The sequence below is a fragment of the Silurus meridionalis genome, chromosome 23 (assembly GCF_014805685.1).
Source record: "Silurus meridionalis isolate SWU-2019-XX chromosome 23, ASM1480568v1, whole genome shotgun sequence".
NCBI classification, from domain to species: Eukaryota; Metazoa; Chordata; class Actinopteri; order Siluriformes; family Siluridae; genus Silurus; species Silurus meridionalis.
Genome location: NC_060906.1, coordinates 24,316,626 through 24,334,125, shown reverse-complemented (window position 1 = coordinate 24,334,125; position 17,500 = coordinate 24,316,626). Strand labels below are relative to the sequence as shown.

Below are 17,500 nucleotides of genomic sequence, written 5' to 3'. Positions count from 1 at the left end.
CAGCTTCTCGCTAACTCAGGGTCACGCTGCCGGAGTTAAATAATCAACAACGGGACGATAAGATCATCAAACAGATGAAGCTGGAGACTTCTTTCAGCTGCAGCACATTAATGACCATGATCTTATAGAAAATGTCACCGTATTAGTGATTACACACGTATTCTCATTTCTGGACCTTCTGACCAATCAGAATGGAGAACTGAACTGAGTAATGATCTGATGTTCTGCACAGGAAGAGACAGCAAAGCAGGACTGTCTGGAACCAAAGGAATGTCAGGGTCCACATCTGGAGCCACTCTGTCCACATCTGCTGGTTAGTGTGAGCTCTTATAGAGAGGATGTGGTGTGAAGATGATGAGAATGGTGTTGGTGATGATAATGACGATGATAGTGGTGGTGGTGGTGATGATAATGATGGTTAATGGTGATGATGATTATATGATAATGAAGTTGGTGGTGATGATCATGATAATGAGGATGATGGTGGTGGTTATGATCATATAATATTGAAGTTGGTGATGATGATAATGGTGATGATAATGATTATGATGGTGATGATGATGATAGTGGTGGTGGTGGTGATGATGATGATGATTATAGTGGTGGTGGTGGTGATGATGATGATGATGGTGGTGGTGGTGGTGATGATGATGATGATTATAGTGGTGGTGGTGGTGATGATGATGATGATTATATTGATGGTGGTGATGATCAAATGATAATAAAGTTGATGATGATGATGGTGGTGGTGGTGGTGATGATAATGATTATGATGGTGGTGGTGGTGGTGGTGGTGATGATGATTATGGTGATGGTTGTGATGGTGATCAAATGATAAAGAGTTGGTGATGATGATGATGATAATAATGATGATAGTGGTGGTGGTGGTGATGATGGTGGTGGTGGTGGTAATGATAACGATGATGATGATGATGATGATGGTGATGATGATGACTATGATAACAATGATGATGGTGATGATTCCAGGTAAGGAGATGCGGAGAGCTAAACTGGCCCGCAGTCGTTCCCTCAGTAGCCACCCGAGCACTCCCAAAATGTCCAACTCTGAGAAAAGCCTGTGAGTAGACCAGCTTCTCTTTACATCTTCTTCATTCTGAAGTTGAACAGAATTCCAACAGTCACTCAATTTTGGGGAAATTCCTCAGTCATATCTTTTGAATTAAAAAAATGTTGATTTTGAAATTGCCCCATTGAGTTCAAGGTCTTGCTATGTAGACTGTAATAGATGTTATAACAGGTGTCATTATATTTCATTAACACACCATATGTACAATTCCTCAGAAAAGTGAAGGAGTCAGGAAGTTGTCCTGGATCAGCAAAGAGCTCTATAATAACAATGAATGGTAATTATGCTTATTATTTATACATTTTTTACACATATTTATATATTTGTACAAGTATATATTATATTATATCATATTATATCATATTATATCATATTATATTATATTATATTATATTATATTATATTATATTATATTATATTATATTATATTCATTCAGTCACAAGGGTTTATTAAAAAAAAAGGTACTGATGTAGGTGAGGTGAGGAGGCCTGGGGTGCAGTCAGCGTTCACATTCACCCCAATTAGAGTTAGAGCTCTATAGTAGGAGATCTTCCACACATTTCCAATCAATGGAAAGCATATCTTCAGTGACCTGGCTTTGAGCACAGAGGCGTTGTCATGCTGGAACAGGTTTGGGTCAAGTGAAGGGTGAAGCAGTTTTGAACCCTTATATGGCTGGAAAATTATTGGCAGGTGTCAGGTGTCCCAATACTTTTAGCCATGCAGTGTATTATCTTGTTATAGAATGCAAGGTGAAACTCAGCATCAGGAGAACTCTTCTACACCTTCCCATGGTTCCCAAAGAATTCTGCAGTCTAACAACCTTCCTCCTGTCACCTAGATGAGGCCCTGAGACCCCATCATTTTGCGGCGTCCTCGTCTCCGTCGCTGTCGCAGACTCCCTCCACCTCGTCCATGCCTGTGCTGATCCGCAGCAACACGAGCAGCTCTGTAGAGCATCGCAGCAACACGAGCAGCAAAGACACACAGTCCAGAAAACTCTCCATGTACGTCCTCACACTGTAGCGAAAATATGTTCTGTTGCAGAAGTTGCCCAGAATGTTAATGCAGGTTTAAATGGGTGTGTTTAGAGTTAATGCAGATTTAAATGGGTGTGGTTAGAGTTAATGCAGATTTAAATGGGTGTGGTTAGAGTTAATACAGGTTTAAATGGGCGTGGTTAGTTAATACAGGTTTAAATGTGCGTGGTTAGAGTTATTACAAGTTTAAATGGGTGTGGTTATCGTTAATACAGGTTTAAATGGGCGTGGTCAGAGTTAATACAGGTTTAAATGTGCGTGGTTAGAGTTAATACAGGTTTAAATGGGTGTGGTTAGAGTTAATACAGGTTTAAATGGGCGTGGTCAGTTCTGTGGGGGTTCTTGGTCTGCATGACGTTAAAATTAAAGGTATATTAAAGACTTCCTTTTTTTTTAGAAATTTTGTGTAAAATCATTTTATGATTTTCTAAAGGAAAATATTCTCAGCTGGTCTTTTTATTCCTTACCTACTACAGCAGTTTTTAACCCTATTTCTATAAGAAACTACATCTTTGTCTATTGTTCTATAAAACAACATAGTTACCAAGAAGACAAAGTCAATTCTGAGCAGGAGGCTTCCACCACCATGCTTCAGAGGCGCTTTTATGGTGTTATTAAGGTCACATGACTACTGAACTATGAACCTTGAATACTACTTAAGTATTTGTCTCCTGACATCTAAAACGAATTAATCAACCAACATGAAAAGAAAAAGGATTTAAGTAAATTTTTATTGCCAAACATTAGATCTTTTATTACGCTGCTTTAAAGTGTTAACATAATTTTCTTTCTTAACCTCACTGTATGTATTAGACAAAGGAAGTCCAACTCGTTCGGCATGCAGTCTGGAAGGGAGTGATGTACCGTACAGGTGAGGGGACTCTGACACGGAGCCTGAAGAAGAACCAGATGGCAATGCGTTCGTCTTCAGGACGCTGCGTTCATCCCTCATTCCTCCTCTGGAGCAGAACCTGCTGAACTCTCATGCTCAGGCTGTAGAGGAGGAACCAAGGAGGCACCAGGATCCTTCTCACAAGTAAACATCGATCCATCTCTGCCTTATTCCGCACCAAATCTTGTATCATTTTGTCCAAAAACAAAAGAAAGAAAAAGGAGTAATAGGTAATGATGTTCTTTATTTATTTTGTCATTTATTTTGGTTTTCTTTCTTTTTTTTTTTTTTTGTATTATAGCATGCTTTGCAGGATCTTTGTTTTATAATATTTTCCGACTGGCTACGATCAAAGTGTGTATTTTTATGACCGAGCACCACCTTTAGGAGTTCTGGGACTCTCCATTTCCACCAGTGAGATCGTTCCTGGTGCTTTCGAAGCACCAAAGTGATTCACACCAACGCAGAACCCAATCAATAAAATCCCATGGTGAACACCAACTGTGTTTTTTTTTCCACACGCAATACTGACAGACGTAAGAAATCAACCGATTCCTGTTTGTTTAGAGCTTTTAATATAACACCAAATCATCAGGTCAGGTTATTAACTGGACGCTGGAGACTCCTTCTATCATCTCCAAGGAACTTCACCACATCAACAAATCCATATGTAGGTCATCCACTAACACATCCTTGTGCATGAACAAATATTATATAAAAGCTGCTGTGACCTCCTGACCAATCAGAATCCAGAATTCAGTAGCACTGTGGTAAAATGTAATACTGGGGAATTGCATAATAAAATACAGCTAAAGTGACAGGTGAGCGTTTATATTACTGATGCTGAATAACTCCATAAACTGCATTGCATTAATTACATACAGGTGTGAACATCATACTAATCAGCGCGCAGGAGAAAGGGTTTGCTAATGTTGCAGGAGACAGCGTGAACATGGCTACTTCTTAGTAGGGTCGATCACACGGCCCAGGTGCAGCAGGCTCTTAGTAGCCTCGTGATAGATAAGAAACAGGAACGGTCGATTGATGGTGAGTCTCGGAGGAAGAGTGTCCACGAGGAGGCTGCTGGAGGACGGAGCAGCCAAGCTTCCTTGCTCATCCACTTCCACTATGACCTTCTGCAGTGCCTGAAAATGGGAAAGCATAATGTACCATCATGCCAGCAGCAGAAGATCTCAGCTAATACATTCAGGTCATGTGAGATGATGATGTCATTTTTAAAGAAACTAAAATAACTTCAAAGTATCAGTGGGAGTTAGTGGCCATGGTCACTGTGCTTGTGGGAGTTGATGGGTGTGGCCATTGTGTTTGTGGGAGTTGGTGAGTGTGGTCAGTGTGTTTAAGGGAGTTGATGGGTGTGGTCAGTGTGTTAGCGGGTGTGGTCAGTGTGTTGGTGGGTGTGGTCAGTGTGTTTGTGGGAGTTGGTGGGTGTTGTCAGTGTGTTTGTGGAAGTTGGTGGTTGTGGTCAGTGTGTTTAGGGAAGTTGGTGGGTGTGGTCAGCGTGTTTATGGGTGTTGGTGGGTGTGGTCAGTGTGTTTGTGGGAGTTTGTGGGCGTGGCAGTGTGTTTGTGGGAGTTGGTGCGCAGGTCAATGTGTTTGTGGGAGTTGATGGGTGCGGTCAATGTGTTTGTGGAAGTTGGTGGGTGTGGTCAATGTGTTTGTGGGAGTTGGTGGGTGTGGTCAGAGTATTTGTGAGTGTTGGTGGGTGTGGTCAATGTGTTTGTGGGTGTGATTAGTGTGTTCGTGGGAGCTGGTGGGTGTGGTTAGGTGTTTGTGGAAGTTGGTGGGTGTGGTCAGAGTATCTGTGGGAGTTGGTGGGTGTGGTCAGTGTGTTTGAGGGGGTTTATGGGCGTGGCCAGTGTGTCTGTGAAAAAGTGTGGGCGTGGTCAGTGATTCAATGGAAGTTAACGGGTGTAGTTAGAGTTTGTGTGAGTTGGTGGGTGCAATAGAGTTTCTTTGGAGGCAATGGGTGTGGCCAGAGTTTCTGTAGGAGTTGGTGGGCATGGTCAGAGTTCCTGTTGGGGATCTTAGATTTTGTATATATTTAGAAAAAGAGTTTTCTTCTTGAGAAAGCAGGCAGTTGTGCAGTAATTACAGTTCTGGTCATTATTACAGTACTCTGTTCCCTTCAACCTGTTGCCCCTCAGTTACCCTCCTGCCCCCCTGCTGCCTATTACTGATACACTACCTCAGATAAACTCAGCTCAGAGCTTTTGCTGATTCCTGAAAGATCTGCACTTCCATCTTGGAATTTGGTAAAGTTTAGACTGGGCAGGCTTTTCTTCAGAGAGAAGGAGTAGTCTACAGAAAACCGAGGCAACAGGACCTCCAACTTCCTGTGGAGTGACCACAAGAGCAGATATACATTACTATTCATGTCATGATTATTCACTGATATATTAGTGTTAAAAATTCAGCTACTGTGTTAGCCTGTGGACCGGTGTGTGATGGACGTACGTTTTCTTCAGCTTTGCTATCCATCTGAGAAACACTTCAGTAGTCAGGGCTTCATCCACTGATGTGTAATCCACGTCTTCATCAGGCAGGACCACCAGCATGGCGGTCCCGTCAGTGCATGGCAGCTTTAGAATGCCCACCTTCAGAGACGGGTCATATGCCAAGTAGTATTTATCAGAGCGGCTCATCATGGGCACCAGAACAATGTGGTACTTATCAATATAAAAGCGTTCCTCCTGAGTGAAGCTCGCGTTGAACGGTAACTTCCACTGACCTGGGAGAAAAAAATACACCATGCCCTCTAATTATTCCTTTGGTGGAAGTGTTTAAATTCTGTGTAGAACAATGTTTTTCTACAACAAAAAACATTAGGTTTTGCAAAAAGCCTGGAAAGAACCTTTAAAGAACCAAATTCCCCCAGCATGGGGCACAAATCTGGTTCTCCAGCTCTTACAACTCATATGGGTTCTTCAGAAATCCCTTTGCAGAAATCCTTAAAAATTCCAAGAACTGTTTGAAAATGTCTTCCTCTACTACAGGGATTTCAAGGAGAACCATATGTTAGAAGATACAAGCCAATAGTTATCCACGAAACTCTTAAAGATCATCTGAAGAACCCATTTAATCTAAGCTACTACAGCAAAATGGCCTTTATTAATGATCTAGCCTGGTTTTCAATAAATGGAAAACTTTTAGCTGTTAAAGAACCCTTGTGGAACCTTTGGTAGCAGCGAAACACCAGACAGGTTCTGGGCCAAATAATGAGCAGAGAGCTTCCTGAAAGGGTTCTGCTTGGATGCCTTTCTGATACGTTCTGAAATTCTACAAAGAAAGTGTCTTCAGATCACTGTGTGTTAGTGTTGTCCTCGTGCTTTCTCAGCAAGATGATCCACACCTTGAGGGAAGCAAACCTAGAAAAAAATTCGTGACGCGTTCAAATGTTCCTCACCTGTAAAATATGCAGCGCTGATGACCACGAGCTGGCTTTGAGGATCCAGGGTGTCCACCACCTCCCTGATCTTGTTCCCGGTGCTTCCTGTGAAGTACTCATTGATACTGGCTTTAGTGGCCTGCGCATTGGAGAACTCCACATTCTTCACGTCGGCACTGTAGAACTTTCTGACCTGGCTGCTGAAGCCGGATTCGACCTGGATCTTCTGGCTGATAAACAGACCGGTCGCGATGATCTGAGCTGCAGCGTCTTTCAGCTGCTGAAGCAGAGCAGGGATCCGGTCTGGTTCACCATTTCTCTCCATAAGAGCCAGGTTTAAGGTCTGGAGCAGCTCTTTGCTCGTGCTGTCTCCAGCTCCCGCTGCCAGAGACGCCAGGCTCAGAGACGCTGCCAATGGCGAGACTGCGAAGTTATCGTCGCTAGTGCTAGAGATCCTGCGGTACAGAGCCGTCGCAAAGTTAATGCTCCAGCTAGACAGCTCCTGCACATCGTAGCTCACCGTCTGGGCTCGAACACCTGCCAGGAGGATCATGCTGAGAAGAACCAAAACTTTCTCCATGGCGCCTGTTAATGAAAGTGCGAATTATTCAAATGAGTATAAATGTTTGCTAAATAATTATGATGTGCATAAGTAAAAGCACCCTGTGTATTAGGCTGTTAGAAAGCACTGACACTGGAGACTCCTTCCATAAATGTTACATGCACTACAGTCTCAAAAGTATTAGGACACCTTAATTTTCGGTGGTTCTTCCCCAAACTGGTCTCACAGACTTAGAGGAACACAATTGTACTTGGATGCCAAAAGTTTGTGGACACCTGAGTATAAGATTGGTATGTGCCTCTATCGAATTACAGACCAATTTCAAATCTCCCATTTATGTCTAAGATTTTAGAAAAGATTGTCGCTGCCCAGTTATGTTCCTACCTGCAAGAGAACAATATCTTTGAAGAGTCAGGTTTTAGGCCCCATCATAGCACAGAAACTGCTCTAGTTAAAATCACTAATGACCTGTTTTTAGCTTCAGACCAAGGCTTCATCTCGCTGTTGGTTCTGCTAGATCTTAGTGCTGCATTCGACACTATAGACCATGATCTCCTGCTAGATCGGTTACAAAATTACATCGGCATTCAGGGACAGGCATTAAGCTGGTTTAAATCCTACCTGTCCGATCGTTACCATTTCGTAGATTTAAATGGAGAGCTATCCAGGCTAATGCAAGTAAATTATGGCGTGCCACAAGTTTCAGTTCTAGGACCCCTGCTCTTCACAATATACATGTTTCCGTTAGGAAATATTATTAGAAGGCATGGAATTAGTTTCCATTGTTATGCTGATGATACTCAGCTATATATCTCATCTAAACCAGGTGATATTGTGTTGTCCTTTAAGGGGAGTTAACCTTTAAGTATTCGGTTTGCATATGTTATTTAATATTCTCAGGTTTAATTTGTAAAATATCATTGGATGATGTCACTTCCTGTTTTGTCACTTCCTGTTGGATCCCTTCCTGCTAGTTTCTCGGTTCAGCATGTAAAACAAGAAGAAAGTTTTGCTCTCGTTAAATATTATTGCTTCAGCTTTAAACCACAGAGACGCAATGCCGTGAGTTGATTTTTCTCTCTTTAGATAGGAAATGTGATGTTTGATCAGATGTTGTAAACTGTTGTTTGCTACGTGTGTACAAGCAATGCTAGTAGCTCGTGTTATTGCTACAAGTGAATTGGTGTTAGTTACTTATAATGGTGTGTTTATCAAAACATAGGCTCTAAATGTTTTGATATTTCATTCTATATTTTATGTAATGTTTTATTACAGTTTTCACCACATGTTAATGAGGAGGTCACAGTAAATGGTCAACCTTACTACGACTCTGTCTTCATTGGCTACTTGGTTTATCTTGGTGTTTAGTCAGAGTTCCAACACACTGTACGAGAACACTACAGATATAGCTCAATTAACTCGGATAACTGAGTGTGTTAAGGAAATAAGAGATTGGATGACCCATAACTTTCTACTTTTAAATTCTGATAAGACTGAGATTTTGCTCATCGGCCCAAAAACTAGTATACAGAAGCTCCAGCATCTCAACCTGCATTTAGACGGATGTTCTGTAACCACTAGTTCAACGGTAAAAGACCTGGGTGTTATTAGACAGCAACTTGTCTTTCAAATATCATATCAACCAAGTTACAAAAACAGCCTTCTTTCACCTTAGAAACATTTCTAAGTTAAGAAACATGTTGTCTATATCTGATGCAGAGAAGCTCGTCCATGCGTTCATGACCTCCAGAATAGACTACTGTAATGCATTACTAGGTGGATGTCCTGCATCATTAATAAACAAGCTTCAGTTAGTCCAGAATGCAGCAGCCAGAGTTCTTACAAGGTCAAGAAAATATGATCACATAACCCCGATCTTATCGTCCCTACATTGGCTTCCTGTTAAGTTTCGAATAGACTACAAACTATTACTTCTCACTTATAAAGCACTAAATGGTTTATCTCCATGTATCTATCCAGTCTTTTAACACGCTACAATCCGCCACGCCCCTGAGATCTCAAAACTCTGGGCTTCTAGTAGTTCCTAGAATAGCAAAGTCCACTAAAGGTGGTAGAGCATTTTCACATTTAGCTCCTAAACTCTGGAATAGTCTTCCTGACAGTGTTCGGGGCTCAGACACACTCACCCAGTTTAAGTGTAGATTAAAAACATATCTTTTTAGCAAAGCCTACACATAACACACATCACATCATAACCTTGTGCTCCAGAACATCTGATCACATGCACATTATCAACTTGTGCTGTTAATATCATGAACAGCAGCTACGCTAATTCCTCTCCACTGCTTCTCTTTCTCTCCCCATCCCGAGACACCCTGAGGTTTGGCCAGCTCCAGTCACCTCCCACCTCGTGATGATTACGGACCTTTGAAGAAGTAGATGCCGAACTCACAAACATCCCGAACCATCTAGAGACGTACCAGTGCCATTTGGATCCCGCTACATGTGTGGAGTTTTGACATTGGACCTCCTGGAGTGTTTAAAGGCTCTGGCATGGAGAAGCTGATGCTGGATCTGTGGTGACCACAAATGCTGAGCTTATAAAACTCGGAGCTACTAACCATATAGACTGTATAAGACTGCAGAAAGAACATCACTTATAATCTTATACTCCAGTAATCATGTTAGTTCTCACTCTCCAGTGTTCTGTATTGTTGAAAGATTTATGATCAAACTCTTGATGTCACCCAGATGAGGATGGGTTCCCTTTGAGTCTGGTTCCTCTCAAGGTTTCTTCCTCATAACATCTAAGGGAGTTTTTCCTTGCCACAGTCGCCACGGCTGCTCATCAGGGACAAATTCACACCATTCACCTTAACTGTTGATTTGTGTAAAGCCGCTTTGAGACAATGTCTGTTGTGAAAAGCACAATACAAATAAACCTGATTTGACTTGACTTCTTTTTGAAGATCCCTTTCCACTTTTGGTCTCCATTTACTGTGCAAGGTCCACACTTCTGGGCAGATGTTTTTTTTGTGGATATTTTGAGAAGATTCATAATGTCTGGTACTGATGCACTGATCCTAGTTCAAGTGAAGGAAAACTCCACCCCCCTGCATCCAAAAACATCCTACACAATTGCGTGTTTGTAGAAGAACCATGTTTCCTAATTATTTTTTTCTTGTGTCTGAAAACTAGCAAATTATAAAGATGAAATAATGTGTAAATAATAATCTGTAATAATCTATAGACGGACTCTGTATCTGTGTGTGTGTGATCAGTGTGTGTAAATGAGTGTTAAAGGAGGAGATAAACACATTGTTCTGCAATCTGATGGACAGAAACAGGAATCTCACTTAAAACTCTGAGCAGGTTCGAGGGTTGAGTTTGTGCTTTAAAGTTTATATGACCAAAGTACAAGATACGACTAAACACACACACACACACACACACACACACACACACACACACACACATTACCTGATCAATACGGAACCTGAATATGTGAGTATGTGTGTGTATATAAACATGTACACTGAAACAATGATATATATATGGTTTTTAAAAGACACGTACATGTTCCTTTTGTTTCTATGCAATTACTTTGACCAAACAAATCTATAAATGTCCAGATGTTCCACATCATTTTTTATATAAAATCCTCCTTTAGCATGAAGAACAGCTTTACACACACTCAGCACCGTACACTTCCTCCAAACATTCAGCTGAAATACTTTGCTGAAGATGTTCTTCACTAGATGTTCTTCTTCATCCCAGAGCAGGTCAGTAGGATTGCGGTGTGGTGACTGGGCAGGTTGTTCCATGATAAATATCACTCCAGACGTCTGTCTGATCTCTAAATAACTCTTACAGATCTCAGACGTGCGCTTCGGCTCATCGTCTTGTTGTACGATGAAGTCGCTTCCAACGAGCCGCAGTCCAGACGGAACTGCATGGTGTTGAAGTATGGACTGGGAGACGTGTAGGTTTAGTATTCCGTTTACTTTCTGGAACCTTCTCTGCTCCAAAACAACCCCAAACCATCACACTTCCACCTCCATGTGTGAGTGTGGGGGTGAGGGAGTCTGATCACATCTTCTCTCCTGATCTTCTTCTTACACAAGTTCTTCTATTAGAGACACAAATGTTCCATTTGGACTCCACAATACTTTCATCCACTCGTTTACTGTTGAATTCCTGTGTGTGGAACATGCACGTGTCTCAAAAACAATATATTATTATACATTTAGCTAGAGATCTTCCTGCACTGGATAAAAAAATAATCAAATAAACGAGGTCAAAAAAGAAAAGCTCAACCCCAGAGACAACGGACATGTTTGTGTGGTCTTTTCTTTCCATTCCATTTTTTTTCATCTCCAAAATATGGCATTTATATGACGTCATGTATTTGTAATGACAACAACAACAACAACAACGACGCAGCAACGCCCAGTCTCCGTGCCATATTATTATTATTATTATTATTATTATTATTATTATTATTACACTATAAGGGTTCAGAACATTACAGATGTTTCTATCACCCAGTCTATGAATATTATTTGTAACAGAACACGATTCTTCTATTTTCATCCTGCGTGTGTATTTGTGGGCGCGCGTGCGGCCGGTGCGTCTCTGTGTGTGTATTTAATATCTTCCTGAATCATGATCTGCTTGTTAAAGGAATATAAAGATATAAAGATATAATCCGGATTCATAGTTAAGAATAAACATGTGCTCCGTAAAAAGGCGCAGCAGCTGCGTCAAACATCCACCATCATCCATCTACACCATCATCATCATCATCATCATAAAGCTCCTTCACTGTCTCCATCATGTCTCTACTCACAGGATGATCTCAGCTCCAGCGCAGGAATCCTGCAGAAATGTTCCTCTTTAAGCCTGAGACACAGAGAGACACAGAGAGACACAGGAGAGAATTGACGGATTATGGGGTTGATCAGTAGCTCGGTGTGTGTGTCTATGAACCGATTCACAAGCACACACACACACACACACACACACACACACGCAACTGTATGTGACTGCAAATTTTATTAAATCAAAGCAACCATAACAAACAAATATCCATATCTGAGTGCTGATGCTGTAATTCTGCACATCTGTAATGTAAAAAAATGTAGTATGTGAATATAAAAGTGATTTACAGTTTTAGGAAATATTTTTTTAATTAGAATAGAATAGTTCGAACACAGTTTCCCGTTTTCCCAATACAAATAGTACTGATGTGTCGTTTATAAATGAGTCGGTTCAATGAGTCGGTTCCTGTAGTTGAATGTTGAGAGCCGACTCACACACGGGGATTGAAACGGAAATGAATCTTAAAGAGGCAGAGACCAACCTACAGGACCTACTAGGACCTACAGACCTACCGACCAATGGAAAAACAGGAATAATGGGTAATTGGGTTCCTGATCATCATCATCTTTTCTGTGTTCTATATGGTGGTTGTTCAGCCTGGATACATTCATTAGGTAACAAAATTAGAACATCTTTTGTGTAAATATTTTAATCAGGGTTGATAACGTGTTAACGCAAATTCATTTTAACGACAAATTTTATTAACGTGCGATTTATGCAGCGCGCATTTCTGTTTGACCTTTTTAAATAAAAATATAAATCAATTAATTTATAAAAGATTTGAAATTAAAACCTGCAGCGCAACACACGTCTGTTCAGGTCCTGTCTTTACTCCGATATAAAATAAAATAAAAACTCTTATTAAAAAAAACAAATTTTTTTCAACATGAGTTTTACTGATGCGCCAAGTCTCAAATCAGCACCAAAATCCTAAACGTCTACTTTGAAATAAACCAATTTGCAAAACGAATTTTCTCAGATTTCATCTGTATGAAAGTTAGAAGTGCAGTTTCTCCCGTGTCACCTCATTACCCGTCCGTGTGGAAACATAGCAAAGGTTACGTTCGGTGTTCTGTTTTACGTGCTGTATCAGCTTTACGATTTACATATTTTAAAAATTATTCGAATACGTTTACAAGAATATTTTGTCTTCATGCTCTGTCGAGTTTGATTTTTACTAATAATAAACATACATTTGCATAAAACATATTTTTGTCCATGTTGATTGGATTATTAAAAACTTGAAAAGTATTCATTTAAGGTACATTTAGAGCAGATAAAAATGTGCAATTGAGTTGCGATTAATTGCGAGTTAACTCACGACAATCGTGCGATTAATCACGATTAAATATTCAAATCAATTGACAGCCCGAATATTAAAATGACGTGAGGTTCAGTTTCCAGCGTGACACTAAAACAGGTAGTAATAATCACTACTTTTTACTGAAGAACATGTCGGAGCTCAAACTTCTTTAACTTGAGTAAAAAAGTGCAGTCAGAACATCAACTTTTACCAGAATCTTTTGAATCATCAGCATTTGCACTTCTACTGAGTGAAGGATGTGTGGAGTTTTGCCACCACCTACCAAAAGACCTCCAAGTGAAACCAGTGATGTTTAAGCTGGATCCGAAAGAACAGAGTCTGAACACGCAGAACATCACGGCATGAGAGCTGATGCTGACCCTGTTCACCACACAGAGCTCCTCCAGTAGACATGTAAGCATCAGAACTGGACCATGGAGCAGGAGAAGGTGCTCTGATTAATCACCATATGGATCAAATGTTACATGTTTGTGGTCAATAGATTGATAAAGGAACAAACAATGCATAGAAGGTAAAGGTGGTTTATTTTTGTTTTCAAGAGCAGAAGATCGGAGCTTCTAACTTTGTTCATTTAGGACATGATAAAAAAACAACACATTTCGGAATGTTTCACAAGGCGGTTACTGGTTTTACATTTTTTTACACACATTATGCAACAAAATCCAAGTTTTCATTCATTTCTCCACTCCGTCTTGGCAACCAGTCAGTATGGCACCAGGTGACTTTTCACCGTAGAACCTCAGATGATGAAGCTTTTCTAGGACATCATGAGCTCACCACTGATCAAGAGACGTTCCCGCTGCTGCTCGGGACGTCGATGTTGGGATCGTCGTCCACCTGGTAGCACTTTCCCAGGTTCTTGATGATGTTGAAGTTGTAGCGAGCTGTCTCTGTGATGCTGTTCTCCAGAAGCCAGCCTTCAGACTCAGAGTCAGGAGTTCCTATCTTCAGCATGTTCTCCATAGATGTCTGCAGGTAACGGACTCCTGTGAGAACAGCCAGCTGTAGGACAGGGATAGAAAGGAAAGACAAGAGAACAGTGATGTGAAGATCAGAATTTTTATTATTTGAAATGCAGACATCAGAACCTCAGGTTTATTATGGGTTTCTCTGGGGTTCTTTGAGTAGATCTACCAGAAGACTTCTGATTGAGAAACCATTTGTTTAGGTTTATATAGTAGAACTGGAGGGTTTTCCAAAAGAAACAAACTGAAGAACTGATTTAAGTGATCAATAGAACGTCTCTTTTATACAGTTTGGTCAAAAGTATTGGGACACTCGACTTTTCCACCCATATGTGGTTCTTCCTCAAACTTGGAAACATGCACTTGTACGTATTGTTGGATGCAGTTGCATGAATTCTGGCTTTCATTTGAATGAGGAGATCCAAACCTGGTCCAGCATGACATTGCTCCTGTACACAAAGCCAGCTCCATGAAGATCTGCTTTTCATACGTTGGAGTGGAAGATCTCTATAGAGCTCCTTTGAGATAAATCTTTAACCTTGACTGCACCCAAAGCCTCCTCACCTCACCTACATCAGTCCATGACTTTACTAACACCCTCCTGACTCCTGAATCTCCACAAAATCTAGTGAAACATCTTCTCAGAAGATACAGTAAACAGGAGGTACAAAGACTTCCATATCAATCTTATAGTTAGGTGTCCATAAACCTTTGTCTATATAATATATATCTTTGGAAAAGTGTACAATTATGGGTCATGCTGGAGAATTATGAGAAAAGAATCCACAGTCTTCCCAGAATAGTTTTTGTAATAATTCATTACTTAGTGTTTGTATCAAACTCAGTATTTGTGTCAATAAACATCTCATTGCCATCAGAATGAGGAGCCTTTTTGTCATCGTTCACAAAATCGTCACAATGCCTTTGAATCAAAACGATTAAAAAAATGCACGAGTCTGAATTTCTTCTGTTCGGCATCTATGAAGTTCAGCAGCACAAATATATTTATTTGTTGCATATTTGATTTCGATTGATTGCAAGAGACCAGACAGGATTTACACTTTCACTGTATCAGTGTCCCTTCTTTTCTTGGTTGTTCATCTATTTTTAGAAATTGTAATTTTGTCGCCAACTGAAGCGTCACGAGATTCACCTTTGACCTGTTTTAGAGAACTGGTTAATTATTGGTTGATCTGATGTCGTTCACTCGCCATCATCAGTGACGTTCACGATTCATCTGCACAATTCATCAATTCAACACATTTACAAAATAAAAGTTTAATAGAAATTTTAGATGACTGATTTTGACGACTGGTTTAATAATTTTTAATTATATAATGAACTGATGCTCATGTTTTGGGGGTTAAAACAATTCAGGTGAAATCAGTATAATGTATTTTGATAAACATAAACAACTGATAATGTAGGAAACAGCAGACACTCGTACACAATCCATTATATTAATGTACTGAAGCTCTAAATGTTCTTATGATGAGCACAAGTGAGTAAATGATGTAACATTTGAACAAGTAGTTTTGAGAATTTTCATTTCTGATCAAAGCGAATGAGAAAAAACGAGTGTCTGCTGTTTTCTACATTATCAGTCGTTTATTTCATGTTGATCAAAATATTTTCTACTGTTTCTCACCTGAATAGTTTTAACCCCTAAACATCTCAGCATCAGTTCATTGTGAACGTCATTAAATGCAAACTGGTTAAAAAAGATGTTAGAATGTGTGAAGCTGAAATTTCTATACATTTTTTTGTAAATGTGTTGAATTGATGAATTGTGCAGATGAATCTTGAACGTCTCAAATGAAGGCGAGTGAACGACATCAGATCCTCAACCGGTTCTCCAAAACAGGTCAAAGGTGAAACTTGTGAACCTTCAGTTGGCGACAGGTGGCGCTGTTTGTACAACGTGTTTTGAGAAATTAATTTTCTGGTTTGCAAATAGTGAGGACAGATCGAGAAACGCCCCAAAGCAAATGAAAGACTTTTCAGTATGATACATTTTTGATCCACATGACGAACAATTGAACGTAATTAGTTTTAAGAAACTCTCCAAAGCATCTGAGAAAAAGCTGCACCAAAAAGCTGCGATACTGTCAGAGCTGCTGTTCTAGAAATCTATTCAGCACCTGATCTGAGAAACCGAACAGTGGAATGGCGACTGCATGAAAGGTGTCTGACCTCGAAGAGCCAGATGATGAGGACGATGAAGCCGATGGACTGCATGATGTGGGTGTAGTAATCCAGCAAGGCGTGTCTGCAGCCCCTCTGGTTCAGGTTCAGTTCCTCGCTCTGATAGTTGTAGTTGTAGTGTGCAGAGCTGTTGGTGATGTGGTGCTGGATGCAGGGCCGAGGGGAGCACAGATTACAGCAGCTGAACGGCACTCCATCCAGGAGATACTTCCCATCCACGTTGCTCCTCTGCCGCCTAACAGGAAGAGGAAGCACGAGGTGATCATGTGGGTTGGAGGAGCTAAACATCATGAGGTGTAGCTTGTCTCTGCAGGATTTCAGATTTGGGATTTTTGCTTTTTTTTGGTTCAGTGTGAAGCACAAAATCAACTTCCTTCTGTTTCAGGCTCTTAAAGAAGCTCTCTTTATACATTCATTATATTTTATTGATTTACATTTTTAAACTTTTTGTTTGTTTTTTTACCATTTTTAGAATCAGAAAGAGTTTTGTTGCCAAGTATGTGCAAATAAAATCAATAAAAAATTGCACATTTTTATTAAGATAAAAATAAATAAATGAACATATTGTAAAATAAATAAACATATTCTATATATTTTGTCAAAGAATTAAATTTTTTACATATTGTATTTTAATTTTCCTACTTTTGGAAATCTATTTTTATTTTTTGGAATTTGTATTTATTTTAACCTGAGTGATATCTGTCGAGCTTTTCTGCCTGTGGTTGGCCATCAGGGTCAGCAAGACCTTCTCTACTGGTCTAAACACTTTCAGAATAACTGACTTTTGTTTTAATCTATTTTTGCCCATCAGCATGTATTCAATTCTTCCCCAATAATCCAATCAGATTTCAGTCGTCACATCACATGTTACTGTAAAGTCAGCAAAAATGAAACATTGGGCTCTTGGTGGCTTCAAATCGTTGCTGTAACCAATCAGATTTGAGTTGCTGACTCCGAGGCCCTCTAGCAGGCGTCCAATAACGTCTGCATTTTCATGTCCTTTGATTGGATGGTCAGAGAGCGTCACTTTGTGTGGATTTAATAGCTGTTTTTTCATTCCACAGCGACTGACAGAGGAGAAGAAATTGATCTTCTCGCAGAAACACTTACAACGTTTACTAGACGGATTTTTCACAAAAAGCTGGACACGGTAAGGAAATGTTACCAAAACAGTTC

At 40.1% G+C, this 17,500-nt stretch overlaps 3 protein-coding genes across 6 annotated transcripts in view; 1 reads left to right on the top strand and 2 right to left on the bottom strand.

Moving 5' to 3' along the window:
• ppp4r4 (protein phosphatase 4, regulatory subunit 4) overlaps positions 1–3,315 on the top strand; it is a 26,609-nt gene extending 23,294 nt beyond the window's left edge. For all 4 annotated transcript variants that reach the window (XM_046836359.1, XM_046836358.1, XM_046836361.1 and 1 more), the window contains exons 21-25: positions 233–313; positions 988–1,078; positions 1,303–1,364; positions 1,930–2,095; positions 2,942–3,315. In XM_046836359.1, the coding sequence (XP_046692315.1) occupies positions 233–313; positions 988–1,078; positions 1,303–1,364; positions 1,930–2,095; positions 2,942–2,987 (446 nt within the window). In that variant the 3' untranslated portion in view covers positions 2,988–3,315. The remainder of the gene's footprint in view (positions 1–232; positions 314–987; positions 1,079–1,302; positions 1,365–1,929; positions 2,096–2,941) is intronic.
• Positions 3,316–3,572: 257 nt separating this feature from the next.
• On the bottom strand, positions 3,573–11,955 carry serpina10a (serpin peptidase inhibitor, clade A (alpha-1 antiproteinase, antitrypsin), member 10a). The gene is made up of 5 exons (XM_046836362.1): positions 11,799–11,955; positions 6,445–7,011; positions 5,496–5,769; positions 5,227–5,374; positions 3,573–4,165 (listed from the first exon to the last, which is right to left on the bottom strand). The coding sequence occupies exons 2-5, from the start codon at positions 7,004–7,006 to the stop codon at positions 3,977–3,979; spliced, it is 1,173 nt and encodes a 390-aa protein (XP_046692318.1). The 5' UTR covers positions 7,007–7,011; positions 11,799–11,955; the 3' UTR covers positions 3,573–3,976.
• A 1,704-nt stretch (positions 11,956–13,659) lies between these two features.
• The window catches only part of prph2lb (peripherin 2-like b), a 5,840-nt gene continuing 1,999 nt past the window's right edge, over positions 13,660–17,500 (bottom strand). The window contains exons 3-4 of the mRNA XM_046835721.1: positions 16,313–16,559; positions 13,660–14,156 (exon numbers count right to left, since the gene is read on the bottom strand). Coding sequence (XP_046691677.1) covers positions 13,938–14,156; positions 16,313–16,559 — 466 coding nt within the window. The 3' untranslated portion in view covers positions 13,660–13,937. The remainder of the gene's footprint in view (positions 14,157–16,312; positions 16,560–17,500) is intronic.